This window comes from Emys orbicularis, chromosome 4 (assembly GCF_028017835.1).
Source record: "Emys orbicularis isolate rEmyOrb1 chromosome 4, rEmyOrb1.hap1, whole genome shotgun sequence".
NCBI classification, from domain to species: Eukaryota; Metazoa; Chordata; order Testudines; family Emydidae; genus Emys; species Emys orbicularis.
In genome coordinates, this window is record NC_088686.1 from 99,029,233 (window position 1) to 99,056,901 (window position 27,669).

Consider the following 27,669-nt stretch of genomic DNA (forward strand, 5'->3'; position numbering starts at 1 on the left):
CGCTCTGAAATACTGCATTACTACTTAGCTTTTGCAGCCTTATTAAACAAAGTTGGGTTACATCCCTCCAACATTTTAGTGCTTTCATACCCCTTCAGTGACAATTTAAGACTGGCAATCCAGAGAGAAGTTCTTGTAACCCTGGCTGGTGTGTAAAACCAGCCAAAGTTTTTACAACTATGCTCTGGGATGGGGGAAACCTTCAAGGCAACTCTCTCTTTCACAAACAAATACCAATCCAGCCCCCAGTTTATGGCCAGTGGATTCCTCCTTTTTTCCAAAATCCCACGCATTTCATTTCAAGTGTCTGCATATCCCCATCCCCAAAAGACCTGCAGATACATGCATGGTACTGTAATGAAGATATACAACATTAAGTTGAAGGTTGGATTTTTGTTTGGTGGTTTATTTTTTATTCTGGGGTGGGAGAAAGAGGGAAGTGTGCAGCAAAAACAAACCCATGTATTCATTACTTGAAAATTTTAAAACCATGAGGGAGAACATTTGTAAAAGCTACTTAGGAAAAAGCCAGAGTTTTGGTAGCACTTACTATTTGGTTAGTCTTTAAAAAAAAAAAAAAATTCAAGTTGTCAACAATCAAGAGGAGGAACACAGAAAATTTGAAAAATATTTGGCTCCTACAACTATGAGAAAGATAGAAAGAAAGCATGTGTGAGAGCAAGATAGTAGGTCATGATCCAGCAAATATGCATCTGCTTATGTCTATGCATTTGAGCAGTCCATTAAAACCTTGTGTGTGTAAACTTAAGCAGACTAATGTTTGCAGGATCAGGATCGTTGGGAGTAGTTTAAACCAATGGCAAAAATTATGACTTTCAGCTAGTGTATTTCATAGTCAGTATCAGGGAAAATAAAGAAATTCACAGTATATAGTGATTTGTCTGTAGGTGTGTGTTTCTGTTCTAGTTTTGACCTCACCCTTTGCTTGGGGTAGGTATAAATGTGCAAATTATCACTATTTTATGAATGTCTTTGGTCTGATCAACTATGGTGTGCATCAAATACTTTCTCTTAGCCAGATGATTTTTTTAAAGGGGCCACCAAGATTTTTGCTAGTGTCTGCAACCCCCAACAGGTTGCACTGGCAGTAATTTTGTTTTGCTGACATGTGAATCCTGCAACAGACTTTCTGCAAAGACACCCAAGGAAGTGTGACCAAAATTTTCTTTTAAAAAGTTACAGGGGGAAGGGAAAAAAATCTATAAGCACTGTATTGTGTTTGGCAGATAGGAGAAAAAGCTGACATGTGGAGCAAACTAAGACTAATAAAAAGGGAAATCAGGAACTTGGTGAGTTGAAACTAACATGAGTATAATTAAAGCTACCAGAAGAACATGTAATTAAGTAACAGGTTTGTTCATGCGACGCCAGAGCGGCTTAGCTAATGTCTCACTCACAAAAGCAACTCAGGGGGTTGGAATTCTGTTTGATGACTGTAAGAGATGTAACAGCAGGACCTTCCTTTCCTTCCAGTTATTTATTATCTCTTACATCTGTTACTGAAAGGACTACTTCTGATATTAATCACCACTGTCCAAGAACAACTCCTCTGCTGTGTTCATTAAATACCTGGCAGTCACCATATGATCATTATTTCAAGTATATTCAGCTGACTTATGAGACAATGACATGAAGAATGTGTGGTTCCCAAAACATTTTTGTCAATCACCATAAAATTAAACCAGCATGTTATTTGTTAACCTTGCAGTAGGGACTTATGGTACACCTCTACCCCGATATAACGCTGTCCTCGGGAGCCAAAAAAATCTTACCGCGTTATAGGTGAAACCGCATTATATCGAACTTGCTTTGATCCGCTGGAGTGCGCAGCCCCGCCCCCCCGGAGCATTGCTTTACCGTGTTATATCGGGTCGCGTTATATCGAAGTAGAGGTGTACTAACCACCACAATATGATCCCTACAAACTGGCAGAGATGGCCCTAAGAATCAGTAATTAAGTAAATGTCTCACTTGTTGGGGTACAGCTGAAAACACTATAATAGAGGCGGGAGACACGCCATAAAGGAATTTCCACTATCATATACGCAAACACGTATGCATTGAAGGAGAGGGAGAGGGACAGGGAGAAGGAGAAAACCCATTCCCTTCCGTTCTCCTTAGCTCTTAGCCTTTCCACTGTACTTTAAGACAGTTATTGAGCTTAAGAATATCTTTTTACCCACCTTCTAAAGTGTTCCTGCGACCATCTGCACCAATAATAACATCAAATTCAAATGCTGACAAAGGGTGATCCATTGGGAGAAATTCAGCCCGCCAACCTATCTCTAAAGATAGAAGTAATAAAACTTATTCAGATATTGCACTGTTACAGAAGAAGCATTGTTAGAATGTGAAGGAAAGCAATTAGGATAAAAAAAAGAGTCTATTTTCCTTTCAAACTGAACCGAAATCTGCCCTCAGACATCTGCATACAACTTCCACTGACGTCAAAACTGCATGCCACTCTCACTAACATTAATGAGGGTTAAGCTTGCAAGCTGACGGCAGAAAGGAACGCCTTCATTTGGATCATATAAAACATTATGTTGACTATGGGCCCAATCTTGTGAATACATACACAAGTGAATTTACTCACGTGGGTAGTTCCAGCTTGAACTCAATGCGACGACTCACTCACATGTGTAAGTGTTTGCAGAATTGGACCCTAATAGTTTTATTTTAAAAACTGTTAAGCAGATTCCAATTAATCTAACACAAAGAGAGGGAAAAATAAAATCTAGCCAAAATGCTACAACCTTTTGGAGAAAGATGCATCACTTTCATTAACCTAAAACAGAATCTGAAAATGTTTGTATTACCTGTACTTATGTTAATGACAAATATTCTAAATACAAATACTGACAATCATAACTAGTATCCCTTTATCTCATTTCATCTACCCACAGTCAATTAAAAACAACACAGAAGTAGTATTAGCCGCCAAGATATAAAATGGAAAACTTGCTCACTCTATATTAAATTTTTGCACCACGTTATAAACTAAGGCTATGTTTTAGTCACAGGTATTTTTAGTAAAAGTCATGGGCAGTAAACAAAAATTCACGGCCCATGACCTGTCCATGACTTGTACTATATACCCGACTAAATCATTTTGGGGGGGGGGGGGGAGGTAGAAGAGCCATGGGCAGCCCAGGACCCCCGCTGGTGCTAGGGGGGAGAAGTTGGTGGGGCTGGCAAGCTCCCTACGTGGCTCCTTGCGGCTCCCTGGGAGTGGGGACATGTCCCTCCCTCAGCTCCTAGCTCCGCGCGCTGCCCCTGCCCCAAGAGCCGGCTCCACAGCTCCCATTGTCTGGGAACCATGGCCAATGGGAGCTGTGGAGGTGGTGCCTGCAGGTGGAGGCAGTGCACAGAGCCAGGAGCTGAGGGAGGGTGGGTCATGTCGCCCTTTTTCTGGGGAGCCCTGCAAGGGAAGTGCGGCCCAGAGTCCCCTCACCCCCTCCAGTGCTCCAACCCCCAGTCCGGAGCCCCCTCCCACACCCAAAATGCCTCCTGCTGCTGCTGTGGGGGAGGCGGTGGCCCGAGAACTGCCCCAGCAGCGGCTAGCCCAGGGGCTGCCTGAACTGGTCAGGTGGCCTCCCGACCAGCCGCTGCAGAAATTCCGAAGGTCCCGGAAAGTCACGGAATCCATGGTGTCTGTGACAGACTCGCAGCCATATTTATACATACTGGTAAATACCATTCAATGAGAATGGCTAACTTCTGATAGGGTACTAACTGTCAATGGGAGTCGCATACGATGGAAGGAAGAGCAACATTTGGCTCATGGGGCTTAAAGATATCCTCAAAATTCATATTTATCAATCTAAAATTCTCATGCCAAGAAGACAGCAGCAGGCCATACTAGCCTCCCTACAAAACCTCAAGCACATGCCAGCAGGCATAGTGAGAAACCTCTACTTCTCTGGCCCGGGCATATTTTTTAAATGGATCAGTATATTGATACAATGACAGTTATCATGCTTGCAATTCCATACACCGTTTCATAAGAAAGGCACAAGTTTCTTTAAGAGGAAGTGTGGCTACCTTGGCTTGATTAGAAATTATTTCACAAATGATAATACAGTTATTTCATACAGTGAGAGTAATTCAATAGGACAAAGTTACTGGCTTCTTAATTTTGTGATTTGAAGTCACAAGTCAGCCGTACTTTGGTTTTCCTGATCTTCAGGAGGTTCCAGAACTTTCACAAACTCTACGTTCACATGGATTTCAATTCCCAGCATAAGTGCAACTTTGAAGAGGATAAGCTGAAGCTGTCGAATACCTGTGAACAATGATAATACATTTGTCATTTTAGACTATGTAACAGCATTTCCTTTATTAAATTAATATTGTGGTAGCACCTGGGGCCCTCATATTGTGCTAGGCACTGTAAAGATACATAACATATTTTCAGTTTCTCTGCTGGAGTCCCTAGAGACTAGGCAAGTCACTTGAGCCTAACTTTTCTCAGGTGGTCATTAACTGTGTTCTCCTCATTTTCTGGGTGCCTCACTTGAGACCCTGAGACCTGATTTGCAGAAGTGTTGAGCGCTCGCAACTGAAGACAGTGGGAACTGTGTTTTGAAGCTATTGAGTATTAAAATAATGCTAAGCACTCTGAAAAATCAGGTCCTTGGCATGTCAAATTGGGTATCCAAAATTAATGGATATTTTTTACCTTAATCTTTCTTTGCCTCAGTTCCCCATTTGTAAAATGGGGCCCAGGGTCTCAAGACAGGCACCCAGAAAATGAGGCACATACACACAATTTATGACCACCTGTGAAAAGTTTAGTTTAAGTGACTTGCCCAGCATCACTCTGTGGCAGGGCACGGGTAGAATTTACTTCCCAGCGCAGCATTCCACTGCCTGAACCAAGAGATCATCCTTTCTCTTCCTGCAATCCCCTGCCTCATTCACTACACGCCTTCCAACTTATGCAACTGAAGTAGCAGTTCTACAGACAACACTCTCCTTTACTATACAACTCGGATTCATCACATAACAGGTCTAGCCTGTGCACTGAATGAGGAACAGGTCTTGTGGAAAAAATAGTATGTTACGTTACATAGTTAAAGACTGTACCATAATGCATATGCCCAAGGCGGCTCAATTAAGATTGCATAGGCAACCTTAATACTAAATACCTTCGTATTTCCTGATTCTGCAACCTTAATCATGTTCTTTTAACATAGTTTTGATCCAACACGTAGTCCTCTGCCATGTGAGCTAATGGAGTAAATGGCAGCAGTAGTAAGTTGTCGAACTGTGTGTGGACTAGCAGTAGAAGGGATGAGACACGGACACTGGATTTCACAGATATTTGCGGAAAACAGAGAAATCTTCGATTCCACTTCAAGCTCTGGAGGGGACAGTGCTCTATTCCAAGCTCTAGTGGGCACATATTTTTCTACCCATTCCACAAGCTCGACCCTTTTGCCCCTTCCCCCCAGCTTTGCCCTACTCTAGTCCCATCTCTTCCCAACCGCTGGCTTCTCATACCAGTCCCATTCTTCTCACCTAGCCAACCTCAGCCCCCATTCCTCAGGATTCTCATCCCAGTCTCTTAGCCCAGCCATTTCTACACCCCAAAGGCTCCTTTTCCCATTTTTTGCTCCCCCTGGCACAGCCCCAAGTTTGGCTCTTGTCCCCTCTGCAGTTGGTTCAGGCAGCTTTCTCCTCCACACTGCTAGAATGCCAGCAAGGAGAGCACAGAGCACAGGAGAGAGACTCAGATCTAGTAAATACCTACAGAGGATGCCCTACTGCAATTTTTCAAAGGCTTATACTTTAGCCAAATTTGGGCAGATTTTCAAGGGGAAAGCAAACATCCCTGACACAATAGCCACTCCCCTGCCAAATTTCAAGTCTGTGCTCCAAACTGTGGAGACACTAGAGAGCTTCTCATAGAAAAGGTCACCAAAGTCTTTATCCCTAGCCTCATTCTAGGAAACAGCTGAACCATTTTGTCTGAAATTTTCCAAATAAAGTTCATCCTGACACAGACACTTGCCATAGAAAATTGCAGGCCAAAGAGCTAAAATTTGGGAAAGTTATAAGCAACTGAAAACAGGGTCCTAAAATGGGAAGTGGCAGGCACTCTTATTAATAGGTAGTACTGCCAGCCCCACCTATAATAAGAGTTGGGAAGCACATTTAGGTTTCCACAAACTTTTTGATTTATTGTAAAAAGAACGAGGAGTACTTGTGGAACCTTAGAGACTAACGAATTTATTTGAGCACAAGCGCTAAAACCCACTTCATCGGATGCATGCAGTGGAAAATACAGTAGGAAGATTACACACACACACACACACACACACACACACACACACACACAGAAAAAATACCAACTCTAACAACACTAATCAATTAAGGTGGGTTATTATCAGCAGGAAAAAAAAAAACTTCTGTAGTGATAATCAAGATAGCCCATTTCAAACAGTTGACAAGAAGGTGTGAGTAACAGTAGGGGGAAAATAGTTTTTACTTTGTGTAATGACCCATCCACTCCCAGTCTTTATTCAAGCCTAATTTAAATGGTGTCCAGTTTGCAAATTAATTCCAGTTCTGCAGTTTCTCATTGGAATCTGTTTTTGAAGGTTTTTTTCGGTTAGGAATTGCGACTTTTAGGTCTGTAATTGAGTGACCAGGGAGGTTGAAGTGTTCTCCGATTGGTTTTTGAATGTTATAATTCTTGATGTCTGATTTGTGTCCATTTATTCTTTTGCGTAGAGACTGTCCGGTCTGGCCAATGTACATGGCAGAGGGGCATTGCTGGCACATGGTGGCATATATCACATTGGTAGATGTGCAGGTGAATGAGCCTCATAGTGTGGCTGATGTGATTAGGTGCTATGATGGTGTCCCTTGAATAGATATGTGGACAGAATTGGCAACGGGCTTTGTTGCAAGGATAGGTTCCTGGATTAGTGTTTTTGTTGTGTGGTGTGTGGTTGCTGGTGAGTATTTCCTTCAGGTTGGGGGGCTGTCTGTAAGCGAGGACTGGCCTGTCTCCCAAGATCTGTGAGAGTGAGGGATCGTCCTTCAGGATAGGTTGTAGCTCGATGATGCGCTGGAGAGGTTTTAGTTGGGGGCTGAAGGTGATGGCTAGTGGCATTCTGTTACTTTCTTTGTTGGGCCTGTCCTGAAGTAGGTGACTTCTGGGTATTCTGGCTCTGTCAATCTGTTTCTTCACTTCACCAGGTGGGTATTGTAAATTTAAGAACGCTTGATAGAGATCGTGTAGGTGTTTGTCTCTGTCTGAGGGATTGGAGCACATGCAGTTGTATCTTACAGCTTGGCTGTAGACAATGGATCGTGTGATGTGGTCTGGATGAAAGCTGGAGGCATGTAGGGAAGTATAGCGGTCAGTAGGTTTCCAGTATAGGGTGGTGGTTATGTGACCATCGCTTATTAGCACTGTAGTGTCCAGGAAGTGGATCTCTTGTGTGGACTGGTCCAGGCTGAGGTTGATGGTGGGATGGAAATTGTTGAAATCATGGTGGAATTCCTCAAGGGCTTCTTTTCCATGGGTCCAGATGATGAAGATGTCATCAATGTAGCGCAAGTAGAGTAGGGGCATTAGGGGACGAGAGCTGAGGAAGCGTTGTTCTAAGTCAGCCATAAAAATGTTGACATACTGTGGGGCCATGCGGGTACCCATAGCAGTGCCGCTGACTTGAAGGTATACATTGTCCCCAAATGTGAAATAGTTGTGGGTGAGGACAAAGTCACAAAGTTCAGCCACCAGGTTTGCCACAGGGGATACTGTTCCTGATGGCTTGTAGTCCATCTTTGTGTGGAATGCTGGGGTAGAGGGCTTCTACATCCATAGTGGCCAGGATGGTGTTTTCTCCTCTCTTCCCTGCCATTTTTTTTTAATCTTTACAAAACACACACACACACACACACACACACACACGGTGGTGACATCCTTTCGAACCATACAAGCAATCAGGCAAATACCCTAGAGTGGTCTGCCTACTTGTTCAGGAGGCTTATCAGTGTAAAAGTATGTCCTGTATCCTTATGTTTGGATTATGGGTGAAATCCTGTCCCAAAGAAGTCAGTGACAAAACTCCCATTGACTTCTGTGGGCCAAGCTTGCAACCTTCATGTACAAGGACATTTGTTTACCAACCCACTATCTAACTCATATTAGTCAAACATACATCTAAATTACATCTAGTTATACTGTGATGAATACGCATTCAAATGAAAACAGATAGCCACACAATCAGATGTCACTCTCCTCCATCCCACCTGCTTTTTAAGAAAAAGCAGACAGCCCTCCCTCCCCCAAAGTGATCAAAACTCACTTCCATGGTTTTTGTTAACACATTTGGTTTACTATTTTTGGTACCATTTTCTCTAGAAGTTCTCCTCCTCAATAATATCTGCAAACATTCCCACACTCAAGATGCTGTTCAAGAGGTTTGTTTTTGTCCAAGTTAAGTTAAAATCCCTTTTGGGTAGGCACCATCCCTTTTTCGGTATTTTGTGAGGCACTTAGTACAACTAAGGCACTAGATATAAAGCAGCAGTATCATTCATACAACTGTAAAACCTTTTATTTTTAGAGTACACTTTTAAAAGCACCCTAAAATGAAGTCTGTTAAACTGGTTCTGGACAGCAATTAAAAAAAAAAAACACAAGGTTTCTCTTAAAGCTTTGACGAGGAGCTTAGGTTATCGTTCAAATAAGATTATGCAATTTTGGCAAATCAGAAGTGCTTGACTTTGGGGATTTTTCTCTGTGTGTGTATTCAGGATGTATCATTACTATCTTGGTAAAGAAACACTACACAGCAAGTCCAGAAGATCTCTATTAATATTTCTGAAGCCAGTCTTCTGCATAGCAAGCATTCAACAAAATTGTACATTTCCATATAGTCACTGGTACTTACTGATATGGTCAATAGATCCTCCGCAGAATTTTCCATAAAATTTTTTCGCCCCCAAACCCCGGAGGTCATGGATTGTAAAAGGCCAGAGATGCAGCACATTGTTTCTTGAGAAAGTGTCCCGCTTCTCCACAACTACAACCTTGGCTCCCAGAAAGGCAAGTTCTATGGCAGTCCGCAAACCACATGGACCACCTCCAATAATCAAACACTGAGGGAGGAAAGAAGAAGTTTGTTCATGCAAATGGAAGTCAATATAAAATTGCCAAGTCACCTAAAGGGTGTAAACTGTCAACTGAAGTAATGCTACTGTATCAAGAGCTGATCATATACCTCCAGAAATATTCAAGTATACTATAGACAAAATGAAGCAGTCACATTCATCAAATATTTTACTTAATGGAGGGTGTTCAACTATTTATAGAATTTGGCAAATGCCTCATATACAGACATCAAAGTAAGTACCCATTGAAAAACTGATGAAAAAAATATGGTAAAAATTAGTCAAAATGCTTTCATCCAGCTCTAAGTAGATGTAAATAAATGTTAAGGATATAACAGTTATTTCAAAATTACTTGCAGCAGACAACAGGAGAGACTTGGAAATGAAGAATAAATGGTCTCACAGCAGATTTTTTTTTTTTTAAATAGGCACATCAATGCGCTATTGCAATCTTCAGATTAGACCAGAGTCCATTGATTAAAAGTAATCCCCAAATATTCCTACACTAGTTTAGCGTAAAACTATCTCCACAATGCAAGTTACTTAGTGTTCTGAATACAACGGATGAGATCATCAGCTGATGTAAATCAACATACCTCCAGTGATGTCATTAGACCTACCCTGATTTACAGTACTTGTGAACTGGGCCTGTTCTACTTTGTTTTAACACTGACCAACATATTAAAAAATGGGATCTTAAAATTAGGCTCTTATGTCCACATTTAGGCACATAAGGGTGGGATTTTCAAAGTGCCTATGCACAAATCTCACCTATATATGTATGGATTTCAGTTTTGGCCTGCAGCTTTAAGTTTCTACAAGCCAGAAAGCTGTGATTTCTGGAAAACTGCATGTGCATCAGATGCTTACATTTTCTGACTTGGTTACCAGAAATTGTTTGATTAGAAACAGCCCTTCTTGATAATATATGTATCACCTCAAATTATTAGAGAAGCAAATCAGTTCAGGTAACAAATGAAGCCTGCTGACCGCTGAGGTGTGCATGACCTAATTCAGAGAGTTCTGACTATGAGGTAGATGTTGATCAATGCTATAAGTACAACTGCATTATCTCACAATCAAAACATGCTCCTTTGGTTCTCTCTCACATAGCCAGACAGTGATTACAGTTTCAAAAGCAAGGACTTTAAACCTAGTTGAATGTGTTTACAGTAAGTCTGGTTTTAATTACATTTCTTTTTCATAACAGTAGGGTTATTTATTTATTTTGGTCTGTCCATTTATTTTACAGTTTTACATCTCAGATTAAAATTATTTGGCACAGGCTTTAATGTAAACCAATGATGAGAAGAGCTACAGTTATCTTTTTTAAAAGTAAAATATTCTAAAAATTCAAGAATAGTGGAATTTCCACAGAATGAACAGGTACTGTAGATTTTAAAATAATAATGCTACAGATATTAAAGTATCATTAATTAAAGTTAATCAGTTCCATCAGCCATTTCCCAAGCCTTCTTACTCCTAAAATACATTTTTAGCTTGTACTTTCAGAGTAACATACCGCACTGTATGCTAAATACGAAGAAAACATCAATGGATCTAATTATACAAAGGAAGAAAATCCAGCACAGATGTTACCAGGATCAGAGAGTGGGATTATTGGCAGAGGCTGGGTCAGTTCCTCTCTGCACATACTTGTTATGATTAACATGGGAACTCTGAGTTCTGACAAGTAAGTGAATGCATTTACAGCTATGCAGTTTTCCAGTAATGTTGAGCAAGCAGCTAGCAGCACTTTGCAAATACAGACCATACATGGATTGATCAGAATTTTTCTGGCGGACAAGAAATATTATATATATAAATACATGCAATTTTTTTTAAAGTAGTCTTTTGAGATTTAGTCATAGTAGCTCTTGCCAACTAATAAAACCCCAGACACTGACATTTCCTCACAGAGCGGTAGGAATGAATGTATTCAAATTTTAGAGAGATAGAGAATTTCCCCCTCTCCCCCCACAAGGTATCTTCCAACTTGCTTGGGGGCACTGTGAAAAGTAATTGTATTTTTGCCACCATCCATGGTTACCATCTATAAACATAGATATCTGCATGTCTTAGAGTTATTTGCTCTTTGGCTTATCAGGAGAGCTTTTCCAGTGATGTATAGCTCACTCCTCCTGACAATTTATCATCCATTTTGGAAACTTCTGGAGCCAAGAACAGCAAGAATCTATTGCAAAGATTTTTAATTTTTTTTTTACAGTGTTGAGGCTTCTACCTTTATTAAGTAGTGAAAGAGACAACACATGGAAAAAACAAGCTCTCTGTTTATATGCAAAAACAGAAACAGTACTTCAAACATTCTAGCAAGACCTGTGAAACCTTTAGCTCTATATTTTTTCCGCTAATAAACCAGTCTTTTGGCTCATTATTGGCCATATTCAGAATGTAATGAATTTATCGCTGCTTTCATACAGTCAGGTGAAGCCATTTCTTCCATGGTGAGTAACTACTGCCGTACAAACAAGTCTGGTGAAACTGACCTCTGAGCTGTAGCGACTAGCATTGTGGAAATCAAGGGAGTCTTGGCACATAGATGCTACTCACGGCTGAAAGGCTTTGTTCTGCTCCCATTCAAGCCAATGGAAAAAACTCCCTTTACTTTTATGATCCAGGATCACTTTGCTCTTCGAAAGCCCTCTATCAGCTGAGGAAAACCACAGTAATTGAAGATAACTTTGGAGAAGAATTATAGAATCGTAGAACTGGAAGGGACCTCCAGAAGCATCTAGTCCAGTCTCCTGCGCTCATGGCAGGACTAAGGCTATGCCTATACTACACAGCTTTAGCGACATGGCTGTATCGCTACAGCCGTGCCACTAAAAGTCGTGCAGCGTAGCCACTGTCTGTAGGATCTCCTGCCAACAAAAAAAACAAAACAAAACTTCCACACCCAATGAGCGGCTCTCCTGCTGACAACGCGCTGTTCACACTGGCACTTGTCACGGCAAAACTTTTGTCTTTCAGGGACCGGGGGGGTGGAGGGGTGAACACCTCTGAAAGACAAAAGTTATGTCGTTCAATTACCAGTGTAGACATAGGTATGGTCTAGATAATACTATGGCTGACAGGTGTTTGTCTAACCTGCCCTTAAAAATCTCCAATGATGCAGATTCTAAAACCTCTCTGGGCAATTTATTCCCGTGCTTAACCACCCTGACAGTTAGGAAGTTTTTCCTAATGTCCAACCTAAACTGCCCTTGCTGCAATTTAAGGCCATTGCTTCTTGTCCTATCCTCAGAGGTTAAGATCAACAATTTTTCTCCCTCCTCCTTGTAACAACCTTGTATGTACTTGAAAATGGTTATGTCCCCCTCAGTCCTCTCTTCTCCAGACTAAACAAACCCAATTTTCTCAAGCTTCCCTCATAGGTCACGTTGTCTAGACCTTTCATTGTTTTTGTTGTTCTTCTCTGGACTTTCTCCAATTTGTCCACATCCTTCCTGAAATGTGGTGCCCAGAACTGGACACAGTACTCCAGTTGAGACTTAATCAGTGTGGAGTAGATAGGGTGACCAGATAGTAAGTGTGAAAAATCGGGACGAGGTGGGGGGTAATTGGCACCTATATATGAAAAAGCCCCAAATATCGGGACTGTCCCTATAAAATCGGGACATCTGGTCACCCTAGGAGTAGAGCAGAAGAATTACTTCTCGTGTCTTGCTTACAACATTCCTGCTAATATATCCCAGAATGATGTGTGCTTTCTTTGCAACAGACTTATACTGTTGACTCATATTTAGCTTGTGATCCACTATGACCCCCATATTGTCCATATTTCTCTTGCAAGTGGAGGAAGTGAGTGTATTTGGTTAGGAAAGCAAGGGACTACATAGAGGACTAAAGAGTAGCAGTAAGGTAACGGCTACACTGCTGTGAAGTCCACAACAAAGAATGAACACTGCATCCTTTTTCTCCTCTGGCTAAGGTGATACACTTTTTTTTTTTTTTTTACTTACATAGGGCCGTACATGGTGTATGGTGTTTTATAACTCAGATAAAAACAGATCTTCTCTAAGGAATTTACAGTCTATAGGTCTGATCCTGCAAACACTTACACATGTGAGCAATTTCTCTCACTTAAAGAATTTAATTAATTGAATTTCATGGGCCTAACAAGTGAGCATTTCTAGAATCAGGTCCTAAACTAAAATGGGAACAGAATAGAAGACAAGAATACAGGGAGGAAAAGTGCACAAGGAAGAGAATAATATGGTTATCTGTCACTTTGCAAGCTAATGTACAGGTCTTGAAAATGACAAAAGATTAATTTATTATTACAATTATACCTATAAAATACACTTTTAAATAGTGTAAGAAGTTATAATTAAGACCTGCTTACAATTAGGGCTTTGTCCTTTATTAAAATAATTAATACTTTATATTCAGAACCTTTCATCCACAGATCTAAATGCACTTTAAGTACTATATACGTATGTACAGATGGAGAAACTAAAGTACTGTGAGGCTAAATGACTTGATCAGAGCCAGAGAGCCTGTGGCATTGCCATGAATAGAATTCTGAGCTCCTGATTCACTTTTGTCAGCTTTAACCACTAGGTCACACTGCTCCATACACCACACCCTAGGAAAAAAGTGACAGGTTGAAATTACAAGATTCTAATGAAGACTGTAAATACCGATTAAACAGACAAATTTTAAATACCAAAGGCTAATACATCTTCATATAAAGACGATTGATCACCTTGTCTATAATGGGAATTACAGGGATCAAATCACATATTTGTTTGCCAATTGTACAGTCAGGATTGCTAAAGTAATTGATTTACCATAAACAGTTTATCTATAACCAGATTTACTAAAGTAATCATCAAGGTACCATTACTTTTCATAATAATTTAATCCAGATTACTTTCAATTACTTATCTTGCCATTCTTGTCCTGAACATGAATGACACCATTCTGGTTATCAGTACAGCAGGCCTTTCATTGCGAGATCTCATACTCATGACACAAAATCATCAATAAGAAGTGGATTTACTCAATTGATTTACTTTTTAAAGTAATTTTAACATTCCTAGTTATACACATCTTGCTGAAGCACTCTTTCATAAACAGGTCACTTTAAACTGCAATATGGTCTTAAATTTGTCATCAGGTCATTTTTTTCTTCTCATAAAATTTAACTATCCTATGTAATAGTTATTTTATATTTTTAAAAATTATTAATAAAATCATGCATATCTTATAAATCTTAGATACTTCAGATATTAATGGAGCAAATATGGTATTTTTATGGTACCTGTAGAGAGTGGACATTGAGGACATAGATTTATACTTCAGAAACAGTTTCCATACAAATCTTACCCCAGACCGTAACATGCCGAGCTCTATTTCTGTTTAAAGTTGGAGAAAGCAGTGGGTACTGGCGTCACTAATGGTTTTGAACTAAAAATTTTATTTATTTATTTATATGAAAGCTTCATTTCCCAATATGCTCTGTGTTTCTCTAGTTTAGTGACGATATAGTATTAGTTACCTTCAAAATGGGCCCCACTCAAAGATAGTCAAACTATTGAGTTCTTGCCGACCAGACATTTGAGAAATGTAGCACCTAGATAAACCCCTTTGCATATTTCTATACCATTGGTAGGATATAACTGGCATCAGTTTACTGAGCCAAATAAGAGCACAAGTTAACTCTGCAAAGCCAGAATTATTTTGTGCTTCTCCTTTCTGGACATTTATTTCCAACAATCCCTGAGCAGATTCCTCCTGCTGGGAGGCAGGAATTTTGGAGAGGACAGATGGCAACAGGACTGGACTCAAGTAATTGCTGTGGAGCAGGCACACCAAGAACCCTCAACACTTGTACCCTACCCTGGAAAAGCCTAATGTGGCTTAATGTACTGTAGATCTGCAGGTGAATAATTCCATCAGTTTGGGGGGTGCTGGGGTTAGGTTTTAAATTATCAGAGATCAAACACAAAAAGGACAGTATAATTATCAGCAAGTTAAAAGGAGAAAACTATCTGATCTGGTGACAAAAATCCTGTTTGTTCACTTTAATTACAGGAATAACATAATTACTCATTTACCTTGCAAGTATATCCACCCTTTACACGCCTGAACTCAAGGAATCTACTCCTTGAAAATAGGGTAAAAAAATCCTCTCTCTCTGTATTTAAAAATAAACAAAAAGCCTGTAACTCAGCATGTTAATAATAATAATAATTTCCTTATTATATTTAAGTGCAATGCCATTCTCTTACCTAAGAGATCCAGGCACTATATAAAAGAATACTGGAATATATAAAAAATATTTTAAATACAACAAAAAAAAATACTGTTCTGCAACATTAAAACTGAAAATTAGAAAGGTTCCAACACTGAAAAAAACAACAATGGAAATGAAAGATACATAGACTTTTTGGCAGGGGGAAGAAGTGGTAGGTTTCAGGCCCTGATCCAGCAATCAGATCAATCATGGCAGACCCTGGCTTGTGTGGGGGTGCTCCACCCAGGAACAAGAATCCACCCATGGATCCAATATGTGGGTCAGGACATTTCCATTTATACATGAAGAGAAGTAAGAGCTGAGAGAACATCAGTGTATCACCCAATTGTGACAAGTGAAATGAGAGGAACTCAGCCCAGAGGAGGGATTCCTGCCTGCAAGACACAACCCTAAACCCAGCCACAAAGAACAATATTTCCAAACACATATGTGCTCAAAAGGACTCCAGATAAGGTTGTCTTCAGAAATGAAATAATCTCCTTCATCAAACCCCAATTCTGAAAACAAAGCTTTGCCTACAGAAATGACTGTGGCATTAAGGAGGTGGAGCATTAGCCTCATGCACCCCACACCAGCTAAAAGTCACGTCTGTCTCATATGAGGACTATCACATATGCATGCCATTGCACCCTTCTCCCCAAGGGAGATTTTCCATTGGCACTGCTCTTGGCCCATAATGATGCCCTTCCAACCTCACTGAGATCAGAAGTGGATACCTTCATGGTATGCAGGAAATAACGGAATCCCTACTGCTTCGCTGTTGCCCCCCCCCACACACACACACACAGAGCTGAACCTCTTCTTTAAACGGCAGTTAAGGACACTATTAGAGACTACACAGTGGGCCAGATCAATCCTTGGTGTAACTCCACTGTCTGCAAAAGAATCATACCCGGCCTGAAACTGGGCCAATGTTTACTTGTAATATAACTAAACACGATGCCATGAGTGATAATCATAACATATAATAAAACAATAATACATTTTCTGGATCAGCAATGACCCTTTCCCTGGAACAGTTTCAAGGAAAAACAGCTGCATGAGCATCTAAAGCAGACAGCTAACAGAAGCTTTGATGGGAAGTTCTCCCCAGCACCATGCTCCTTATTTTATCTCTATAAGTAAAAATTGAAGCATTTCTGGCAAGTACATGGGTGCTCTGTAGGAGATTCATGACAATTTCTGGCTGCTTTATTTGCCAGTTTCAATTTTAGCACATAAGCTCATTGTCAGTGATAGGATGTAAAAGTGCAGTCAGATGGGAAATGTGTCCCCGAATCAACAGACCAGAATAACCAATATAGATTAAATTGTATAATGTGACAGAAAATGATAATATCCAATTTTCAAAAAGATAGAATCCTACATGCAATTTCAGTCAAAATAAGATACCCACACTCAAAACTTTCCTTTACAAAAAACAAGCTAATAAGTGTGACAAGAACTAGCAATATGTAATAATAATATATATTATGATTTGAGCCCTGACTAGCCTATGGCCCCAGTCTAACAATCACTTAACATGCATAGTCCCATTGGATTTGATGGGACTACATATGTGCTTAAGCGTTCTGCTAGATCAGGGCCTACATATGAGAGAGACTTGGCTCCCTGTGAACCACCATGTCAGTGGATGTCAGTCGAGGAGCTGTCATCAAGAGTCCCTAGGGCTACACACCAGAGTAATGGAAGGCAGAGCATCCTTGTGGACAGCCCTTGACTCTGTAATTCACACTCTCACTGAGCATGGTGCACTCCCTAGGCATGGTGCTCTATCCTGGCAGGGCCTTACAACCACCCTTATGCGAAAGAGTGCCTTAGTACAGAAGTCGTCCCATTAAAAGGTGACAGAATAAGACACTGAGGTCTACCCTACAAACTTGTCAGTACAACTATGTCGCTCAGAGGTGTGGAAAATCCACACGTCTGAGTGATGCAGTTATACCGACCGAACTCCCAGCATAGACAGTGCTATGTAGATGGGAGGGTTTCTCCCATCAACATGGCTACTGCCACTCGGGGAGGGGGAGTACCTACACCGACAGGAGAAGCTCTCCCATCGGTGTAGATAGCGTCTTCATTAAGCGCTATTGTGGCTGCAGTGCTGTAAGTGTAGACAAGCCTTTAGGCTTTCGCTTGATGGAGATGGCAGTAAGTTTAGGAAGGGTATGATGCCATGTTGTGGAAGGTTAATATTAAAAAAATCACTGCCAACCTGAAATCTAGTTCAAAAGATTAAAAGATGTTTCAGATACTAGATCTGCCTCCAAATGCCCCTGACAATTTTTGTGGGTTTATAGAGGTTCTCTTAAAATATATATTTCCCCCCGCCACTTCCCTCTCTAATGTTGCTGACCCATACAGACATTGGAGAAAGCTGATCAATGACTATATAAGATTCCAGTAAAACTGACTGTACATAAAGTAAGCTAAAGAAAGTTGTTTATTTCCTGTTACAGGAATGAGTGTCATATGTGTTCCTTATAACCACTGTAGATTAAAAAACAAATCTCAGAGAGAAAAAAGTGTGAATTTTCAGTTAACTGTGTTTCTTTAATGAGACATGATCCAATCTTACAAAGACTTGTGTGTGCTTAACTTGACACATTGAAAGTCATTCCATACATTACTCCACTTCATATTGTCTCAAATGTTTGTAAACTTACTTACAGCTTGTTGGATGTGCATTTTTAAAATCAACGAATACCGAAATAAGATGTTGGTGAAGTTTAACGACAGAAGAGGTAAGTATGTAAGCTTATGTATTTCTAATCACTATATATGGCAAAAGACACTCAGCTTTGAATCATTTTTCACAGACTTCCAATTATGTGAAGTTGTGTGCTGTATTGTCACGTGGGCAACTGACCACAGGAGAGTAGCGTGTTGTCACCAAAACTGACTTTTGCTTATGACCTGAGCAGCATTTGACTATAGCCTTTTATCCTTGGAGACCTAATGAACCAGCCAACTTTGCTAATTTCTGACTTCCAAGCTCTTGGAGTTAGGTGACAAAGATACAGAAACTCTCATACTGGCTTTTTAAAAGGCATGTGCCAAGGATTTAAAGTTTACAAATTTGGCCTAATTCCAAATTTGGCATTCCTTCAGCTGTTGTGTTCCAACAAATTTGCAAATCCTTCAGCTGTTGTATCCACAGCTGAACTCTCCAGCTACTCGCTAGTGGAATCCATCCAAGAATCTATAGAGTGCTTATTCAAAAATAATTTCTTAACAAACAGCACTTATCTTTATTGTATCTTTTTTTTTTTTTTGCACATATGGTCAGAGGTGAAACACATGCATTAATGCATTGAATCAGTTGGCCCTTCTTTATCAGGATTTTCTAAGTGAGGGGACAGAGATTCTAAATCAGGGCATTGTCCTTTCTAGTTGGAAAAATGCAGATGCTTTTCATTTTTAAAAAAAATAATTCCAAATATCCATATATTTATGTCTCTCGGATTTATGTATTAACATTAGGCTCACATATAAGTGTTTGTCATACAACTCAAAATTAAAAAAACACCACCACATCATATGCAAGAGATCCAGAATTTATGCTCCATTATCCAACAAATGTGTGTTTCCACTTACACATTGAAACATTCAATTTATAGGGATTTTGAGATACACTGAATATCTTCATTTTTAAAACTGGAGAACTGAACCATGCCAAGCTATATAATTTACTTTGGATTTTAGCTTTTTAGTACAATACAGCTCTCTCATTAGCTTTTTGTCATATTTAAGTCTGTCAGCTTCCAAAGAGCTTTAACAGTTTATAGCTTATAAAAAAATAATTGTAAATTGGTAATTGGTAGACATTACACAGAATCTACACAAGTGTCTCTAGAAACTTTAAATTCTTCGTTGTCACACTTGTGAGCCAAAAATGGCTGAAAAGGTAGAAAGCTAAACCTCTAGGGAAGAGAGCGTGCCTCACCTCTTTCAAGTGGAACCTGTTTATTTATCTATGGTACTTATACGCCCACCTCACCATAGTATCTGAGCATCTCACCATTTTTGAGTATTGATCCTCCCAACATCCCTGGGAGATACAAGTGCTGTAGTCTCTCCCTGACCCCAGCCTGCCCAAATACCTACACACACAGATCATAGAATCATAGATTATTAGGGTTGGAAAGGACCTCAGGAGATCATCTAGTCCAACCCCCTGCTCAAAGCAGGACCAATTCCCAACTAAATCGCCAAATGGCCCCCTTAAGGATTGAACTCACAACCCTGGGTTTAGCAGGCCAACGCTCAAACCCCTGAGCTATCCCTCCCCCCCATGGGGAACTGAGGCACAGAGAAGCTAAAATAGTTACCCAAGATCACAGAGGAATTACATGGCAGAGTATGGACTTGAACCCAAGTCTCCTAAGTCCTAATGCTGGTGCCCTAACCACTTGACCACACTTCAGATCCGGACTAGAGCCCCAAATATGGGATATGTGAGTAACTTTACTCTTGGAAAAGTAACCTCATTAAAGTCAATGGGACTAGTTACATGAGAAAGGTTACTGTGTGGTTACAGGATCAGGGCCGCAACAAGCAAGGCTAATAGGTCCTGAAGGGAGTCAGTTCTGGCTTGAGGAATGGAAGTCACACCTGTCTCCTTAAATGAAAGTGGGGGGGGGGAATATGGGGTTAAAGGCAGCTCTGGCAAGCTGGTCAACAGCCACAGTCTTTTTCGAGGAGGGGAGGAGGAGGAGGAATTGGTAATTTACAATAAGAATATTACTATTGTACACAGCCATAATATCTGTTTGCAGAGACAGCATATTACACTGTACCAATGCTTATTTATCTGGGTGTCCTTAGAGTCTTGTAATAAAAATAATGCCGTAAGTCTTTTAATTGTATCAGTATAGCTAGGAACATACTGTACAATCAACATTTCCAAGAAGAGAAACAGTTATTGTTTTAGATATTTAAAATAAATCTAGTAACTATATATTGCTGATGCATGCTGAAGACAAGGTTAAAATGAAGCTCCCTGGGCTTTACAGAGAGCACAGCAGATGCAACAACTCCACTCAGTGTTAGCAGTTAAAGTATACATTTAAAACAAGAAGTTTACAGGGTTAAACAAACAAAAACAAAAAAATATCACAGGGTATGTTTTTAAGGCAAGTCACTTTCTCAGCATATTTCACAAAATAGTTTAATTTGCAGTTTTAATTAAATATTGGTTATTCTATTACAGGCAAATACCAAGAGAAGCTAACCTATGACGCCTGAGCTCAGGTAGTAACAAACAAACAATCACATTTGAAGTGGAATGCAGGTTTGTAAAGGAGCAGACCATTTCCTCTCATCAAGTCTAATCATCATAAGCATAGCGACTGTATAACAAGTGGCAGTTATAGTTAAATGTGGGATGCAATACTTCATAAGTAATAACTCTAGGTTCCTGAGGTCATTTCCCTTCCAGTCCACCCCTCCCATATTTCAAAAGAAAAGAAAAAAAAACTGCCTCTGATCAAGGATGCATTTTGCTCTTCAGTATCATCACTAACTCCCATCTTAACTAGCAGTGTTGAAGGTCACTCCTTAGAGTGGGAAGTTGAGCTTTTCCAAGGCAATCACACTAGTACATTCAAGATCTTTGATATCTAAATAAAAATTTATTTTTTAAATTTTGCCATTCTAGGTACAACGTACAGATTGGCCACTCAGCATTGTTAGTGCCATTGTTTTCTAGTGTCAACAGGCAGAGAAACCCAGAACAGTTATAAATTCTAACCAGAATTAGAGCGTGTACCTTTAACAATTATTGGGAATGTTTCCAATAGTACAGTGTGTTAACATAACACTCCCTCACAGGGCCAGCATACTAGTTTGGTGACAGCCTAAGACACTGTAGGGAATCGGCGTTCAGGGACCTCAGTTGTCCTGGACAAAAAAGGGTTTCAGAAATATTAACAGGCTGAGGGGTCAAGGGGCAGCTAGAGCCTTTGTTGCCAGAAGGAAGGCCTTTGGAAAAGGAAAGAAAAAATTAAGTGTGCATGTACGAGGCAGGGAGAATTCGGAGGAATTTAGTGTTCAGCAGTGGACAGAAGAACACAAGCTATATGAAGCGCCAATTTATGTCAATGCACAAGACAACAGAAACGAAACATGGCTTTTCTATATACAAGTTTATATGTATGTGGCTTTGTAATTGCAACTCTGTTGTCACATTCCAAATACATGGAATTCTGATACAAAGATCAACACTTGTGATTGTTCTGGTCACTGTGATCTCTATATCCAGACTGACAAACAATGAACTTCCTACATTGGATAAATTCACAGAAGCAAAATGTGGGCGTTGTGAGGACAGAGCAAGTTCTACGAGACATGTGCCAAGGCAGGTCAGTCAGGTTATAATTGGGTAAGACTGGCACTCCTACAAATTGTGCCATTCTTTACGTGCACGCAAATACCTCTTAATTCCACACCTTGAATCAGAAATTACTTCCAGTTTTCTTCTTACAACTGAAGACTTACTGATGGGCATAAATTATTACTAAATTATTTGGGAGTAGACCGTGCTTTGCAGGACACTGAACTGACATCCCTTGCAACATTTCTTTGATCTGGATTGTGAATTGCCCCAAGGATTGTCTCTCATCTAAACCGTACAGTTTGTTAGGGATGACAAAGCGTAAAGGTTGGGAGGAAGGGGAAAACGACAGAGGTCCAATGGTTACACCAGTGAAAGATTAAGAGAACCATTTATTGCAACACAAGCTTTTTTTAATCCCTCTTATTATTTATTTAAACGTGGTAGTGCAAATTAATGATGGAAGAGCAGGCAAAGCCACCTGCATCCAATAGTTAGCAGCTTTGGTTCATGTACCTGAACAATCACTACGAGCAGCATCCACTAAAAGTGAAATTCTATTGTATGTAAAAAAGTCAACCATCTGATAGAAGAAATTAGTTACAAGGGACACGACAGCTCAATGAAATGGATTCAGAAGCTCTTACCTCTAACAGTATGTCTACACTGCAGTTAAACACTCCTGGCTGACCTGTGTCAGCTGACTCAGGCTCACAGGGCTCAGGCTGCGAGGCTGTAAAGTTGCAGTGTAAACATTCGGGCTCAGACAGAGCCCAGGCTCTGGGATCCTCCCCACCGCATAGTGTCTCAAAGTTCAGGCTCCAGCACAAGAGTCTATACCAGGGGTCAGCAACCTTTGGCACACAGCCCATCAGGGTAATCCAAAGGCAGGCTGCAAGATATTTTGTTCACATTGACCATCCGCAGGCTTGGTCCCCCACAGCTCCCGGTGGCCGCAGTTCACGGCGGCCCACCATTTCCTGCAGCTCCCTTTGGCCGGGAATGGTGAACCGCAGCCACTGGGAGCTGCGGAGGCCGTGCCTGCAGATGGTCAATGTAAACAAAATGTCTCGCGGCCCGCCTTCGGATTACCTGATGGGCCACGTGCCGAAGGTTGCCAACCCCTGGTCTACACCACAGCCTTACAGCCCCGTAGCCCAAGCTGTGAGTGTTTAATTGCAGTGTAGACATACCCTAAGGGGCCAATGTGAATACAGGCCAGGTTGAAAGTCCGTATCGCCTGAAAGGCATTTGGTGGCCTTGTTTCAACTTTCATTATTCAAGTGTCCATCATCATCACTACTACTGACAATAATGTTGGCTGTCTCAGAGCATGTTCAAGGACAGAATAGACAATGGGGAATTGACTGAATTAATCTTTCATTCCTAGAGAGTGTCCCCCTCCAGCTTGCAACATAAGGACACTGGTAGAGTAGTTGGGGGAGGTGGCACTCCTGCTGCACCTTCTTCTGTAGACAGGAGACATCTAAAAGTTGGATTGAAAATGGTTGAAGTTCCCCAACCAGCATACAGTTTTTAAAGCAGAATTACAAATTCTGAATACAGTTAGTGTATCAGGAAAACTCTTAGGTGGCAGTGCTGGTGTTCATGACATCTTGTACGCGCGCACAGACACACACCCCTACCTTGTAAGCAGAAAAAACCTACTCTACAAATGAATTTTTTGTAAACAAAATGTTTCCCAATTCTTAATTACTCATAAGCAGTAAGTAGAAGAGACAGTAAGTTTCTACAGTACAGATCTTTTACTCAGTAAAAGGCTGCATCATCATCCTCTCCCATCTGCCCCCGACTCCTAAATGGTTCATCAGTGGTGAAAATCAGAGGTCCAGAGCACTTATTGATTTCCAGATGTAATTGTCATAGGCTGTAAAATCACCTCAGATAATCTGTGAAAAAGGAGAGTAAGTTATTCCTCTTCAGATAGCTGAAGGTGATGCAAAGTTCACCCTTCCATTTGCCATATCTCAGAACATTTAAAAAAACAAAACAAAACAAAAACAAAAAAACCCTCATCAGAAGTCCTGCCAGCACAGAAACATTCTGGTGCCAATAGACTACTTGCCAGTTCAGAGACAGAGCTGAAACTGCAGAGCCATTGGAAACATAGGCTTTAGGTTATGGTTTCCTGTCTACAGCACTTCTCGTTTTGAAGATCTGTTCAGAAATACAGCTTGCACCAATGGTAACATCCCAGAGATAATAAAGGGAGGTCCAGGAAAAAATCTATAGGAAACCTTTTTACATAAACTCTGTCTCACCAAGGCCAGAAGGAACCACCAGATCTTCTAGTCTGACCTCTTGTATATCACAGGCCAGAAATACAATCATCACCCACACACTAAACCCAATCAGGGCTTTGGAGCAGAGCCCGGAGCTGGAGCGCGGACCAGTAGGTTTTTGCCCAGAGCTGGAGCGGAGCCATAGCGGAGCAATTCAAAAATTTGATTGCTCCAAATCCCTGAACCCAATAAACTGAAACGAGACCAAAGTATTGTGAGTTCACAGAAGACTAGACCATTATGTGTCAGAAGCGGAGGTGCACCAGTGCCCGCGGCCTCCCGCAATGCCAGGGAAACAAGGTCTTACCTTTTAACACAAATAGTTTAGAAAACAATTATCTACGGGAGCTGTTACCTTGGTCACAAATTCAAAAGAAAATAAGCATCAAATGTATTGACCTCTGATGAAGAGGGTTTGTTAGGGGTTGTTTTGTTGTTGTTGTTTTTTTTTTACACTAAAAGCTAATTACAAGAGATCTGAAGCCGTTTATTACAGTGCTTCACCGTGTGGTGACTGCATCCTCCTACTGCTTGTTCAGCCAGAACAAGGGAAACCACAAAGCAGAAAGCCATTTAATCAAAATAAACCCACACATGGAGAATGATGTTGCAAAAACATCTGGAAGGATCAATCCTTTAGGGGAGCTCAGCTCTAATAATTAGTTATTCTTCCTTATTTACTTTTGTGTCAAAAAAAGATGTTTGGCCAGTTAGTTTTGATGGTTTGCTTTTAAACAAACAGTCTCTCCATTTGAAATGGACTCAGCTGTAAACAAATTGGATATGGGTTTGTATAACTGTTAAACCTAAATATGAAATGTTAAAAATGTCATCCTCATCAATATTTTATTGAGACAAAGTTACCAAAAGACATAGTTAAAATAGAGTAAATTAAACTGGATTATTATTCATGGTTTCTATTAAGGTTTTTCTTCTACCACAAAAACAACAACATTTTACACTACATATTAAGAACATAAAAACCTACATAACACATCTGAATGCCAGGGAGTTAGGATTAAATAGCCCAGAAATGAGAAAGCACGGCAATATGGAGTTACCATAAATAATCCTGAACCACTATAACTCTGCTCATATATTCCCACCATCTTGTGAGCCTTTCGATTTATACAAAGTTTATATTGTAGCTAGTGACATGTCAAAACCAAGTTAATTTGCCAGTTTGGCCAGGAACCTGGATACCTATGTGCACCATGTATTTTGGTGTTTTGGGCATATGCAAACATGTTAATATATATCAGTCTCCCACTCTAGAGCCAAGTCTTCAATCACTCTCTGCATTGGAAGTGTATAGAATAAAGGCTTTAAAGTGTTGTGGGAGAGGGAGAAAACGATCATTTCCCCCAACTTGCAAACTATTCACTGCATTAAACACACACACACACACTCTCTCTCTCTCTCTCCCCCCAGTGAGTTCTTTGTCTATGCCACAACTCTGACTAACGATATTAAAATTGTTTGGGAAAAAAAAAAATCAAGGTTTTGTGTATGACAAAAAAAATGTGACAAAATGTATCCATGTGCTACAGTGCCTCCTGGATATACAGAAAAACTACAGAATTTGTGTCTTAATAAACGTTGACACAAACACACATCATGCTTTTTCTTGATAAAATACATGTTTCTCAAAACAGCAAAATAACATGCCCTATGTTATGTGAACAGGAAAAAAAACTAGCTGGTTCTCGAAACAGGCATGGGAACTTAAATAAGAGAGACACCTGTTCTACAGAAGACAGGAAACTGCCTTACATCTGGAACCTATTCTGTTCTCAGCCAAATGTATAATCCTTTCTTGGTACCAAAATTATGTATTTCCTCACCTATCTGTAAAAAAAAAAAAAAAAAAAAAAATAGAAGCTTGTAATGTAACTAACAATAAAGCTGTATCAGAGCTCAGTTTGGCTCTCTCTCTCTTCCCTAGACAGAAACAAAGATCTGACCCCAAACCATCAACAAAGGAAAACAACTGTCTGGCAGGCCTGTACTCCTGAGCCTGCATTGGAGAACTATTTCCTTTGGTTTGGCACACATCAGGAACACCACCCTGTAATTTGGATGGATATCTGTCCTTACTATTTTCACACAGTTATAAATCCAAACCACCAAAATGTCATAATAAAGTAATGTATCTCACTGTAATCTCTTGATAATCTCGAGTCAGTCAAATTTAACTAAACCATGTGACAGCAACAATATCAGTGATTTGTGTAAAAGCAAGCTGAGTGTAGACACCTAGTTCAGTGGAAATCTGTACCAAAAAAAAGAATATCTTGGAAATCGGTGAAATAGGAGAAGTTCTTTTCTGTAGATTAATAGCAAAGACATAAAAAAAGGGACACAGATGTAAAGCTGCCATTATCTTGTCAACCAAACCTTAAGACTTCCAAACATCTAGAAAAGTTTACAAAAATATTAGTCAGGCTTTCTGATTAGGTTCTCCTGGCCGTAGATTACTGTTTCTCATGAATGATAAAAAAATGGAAAGTGGGTGCCTGACCAAACATCTGTAGTATAATGTATACAAGTTCTAATAAAAATAAGTGATTTCATTATCAAATCAAATACCAAAACTTTGCCTTTGGTGATGTAATTTGGCCTGCTTTGAAAACAGAGTGATTCAGAGAGTCAAATACTTCGCAGATATCATTCTCTCAAAACAAAACCATGTCCTTTCATCACCATGACTCTTTTCAGAGACAAAAAAACATTTCTTGAAGAAAAAGTCTGAACCCATCATCAACAATTAAAGGGCTCTGTTGTAACATGTTGTCCCTATACACACATTTTCTCCTTTCCCCCAGTAGGTCTTCCATACGATTTCATAGATAATCCCACAGCCTTCCCTGAACTCAAAGCATTCTATACCTTTATTTATATCGATTTATAAAAGAATTAAAAGAGGGCCCTCTCCGAGGCTCTAGGCACCCATGCCATAAATTACAAAAATAAAGTAACCTGGGCACTTAAGTGAGTGACGTGATTTTCAAGTGCGCTAAACACTCACAGCTGCCATTTAAGTCAGTGGAATATGTTGGTTGTAAGTACCACCAGCAGCGTGTCAACTTCAGGACCAGTAGTTCAGCCTAAATTGAAGGGCTGAAGAGACAAGTGGTTTTTGCTCTCTTTTGTTTAAATAAAGAAGTTGATATCAGAATGTATTTTTGTGCACACAGTTTCCTCATCAGAACTTCTTATAATTATGGTACTTAATTCCTATTATGACATTTTGTGACCTGTTGATGAATATACAGAGACCAACCTGCTTGCTACAGTATACCACAGAGAGTTGTCTTTAGTAAAACAGTAATTAGATGCAGTTTTGCACACCTTTTATATCATCTATACCTTCAGAGGCATAAAGGACAATGATTAGGGGAATTTCCTAACTGTGGCTTCCAGTGTTGCAAAACAGGTTTTAGAATTTATGGTAACACTTCACATTAAATGGAGTTTAATACGACATCATCATGAAAAGATTGTGAGATTCCATGTTACATCTGCTGTACATTAAACCCAAAAGAATTAATGGTGATTTAAAAACAAAAACAAAATCACAAAAAGAAAAAAAAATA

The 27,669-nt window shown here is 40.1% G+C and overlaps 1 protein-coding gene across 1 annotated transcript in view; it reads right to left on the reverse strand.

The window, feature by feature from the left end:
• The window catches only part of MICAL2 (microtubule associated monooxygenase, calponin and LIM domain containing 2), a 123,625-nt gene that overhangs the window by 46,584 nt on the left and 49,372 nt on the right, over positions 1-27,669 (reverse strand). The window contains exons 3-5 of the mRNA XM_065402505.1: positions 8,934-9,141; positions 4,190-4,306; positions 2,205-2,306 (exon numbers count right to left, since the gene is read on the reverse strand). Coding sequence (XP_065258577.1) covers positions 2,205-2,306; positions 4,190-4,306; positions 8,934-9,141 — 427 coding nt within the window. The remainder of the gene's footprint in view (positions 1-2,204; positions 2,307-4,189; positions 4,307-8,933; positions 9,142-27,669) is intronic.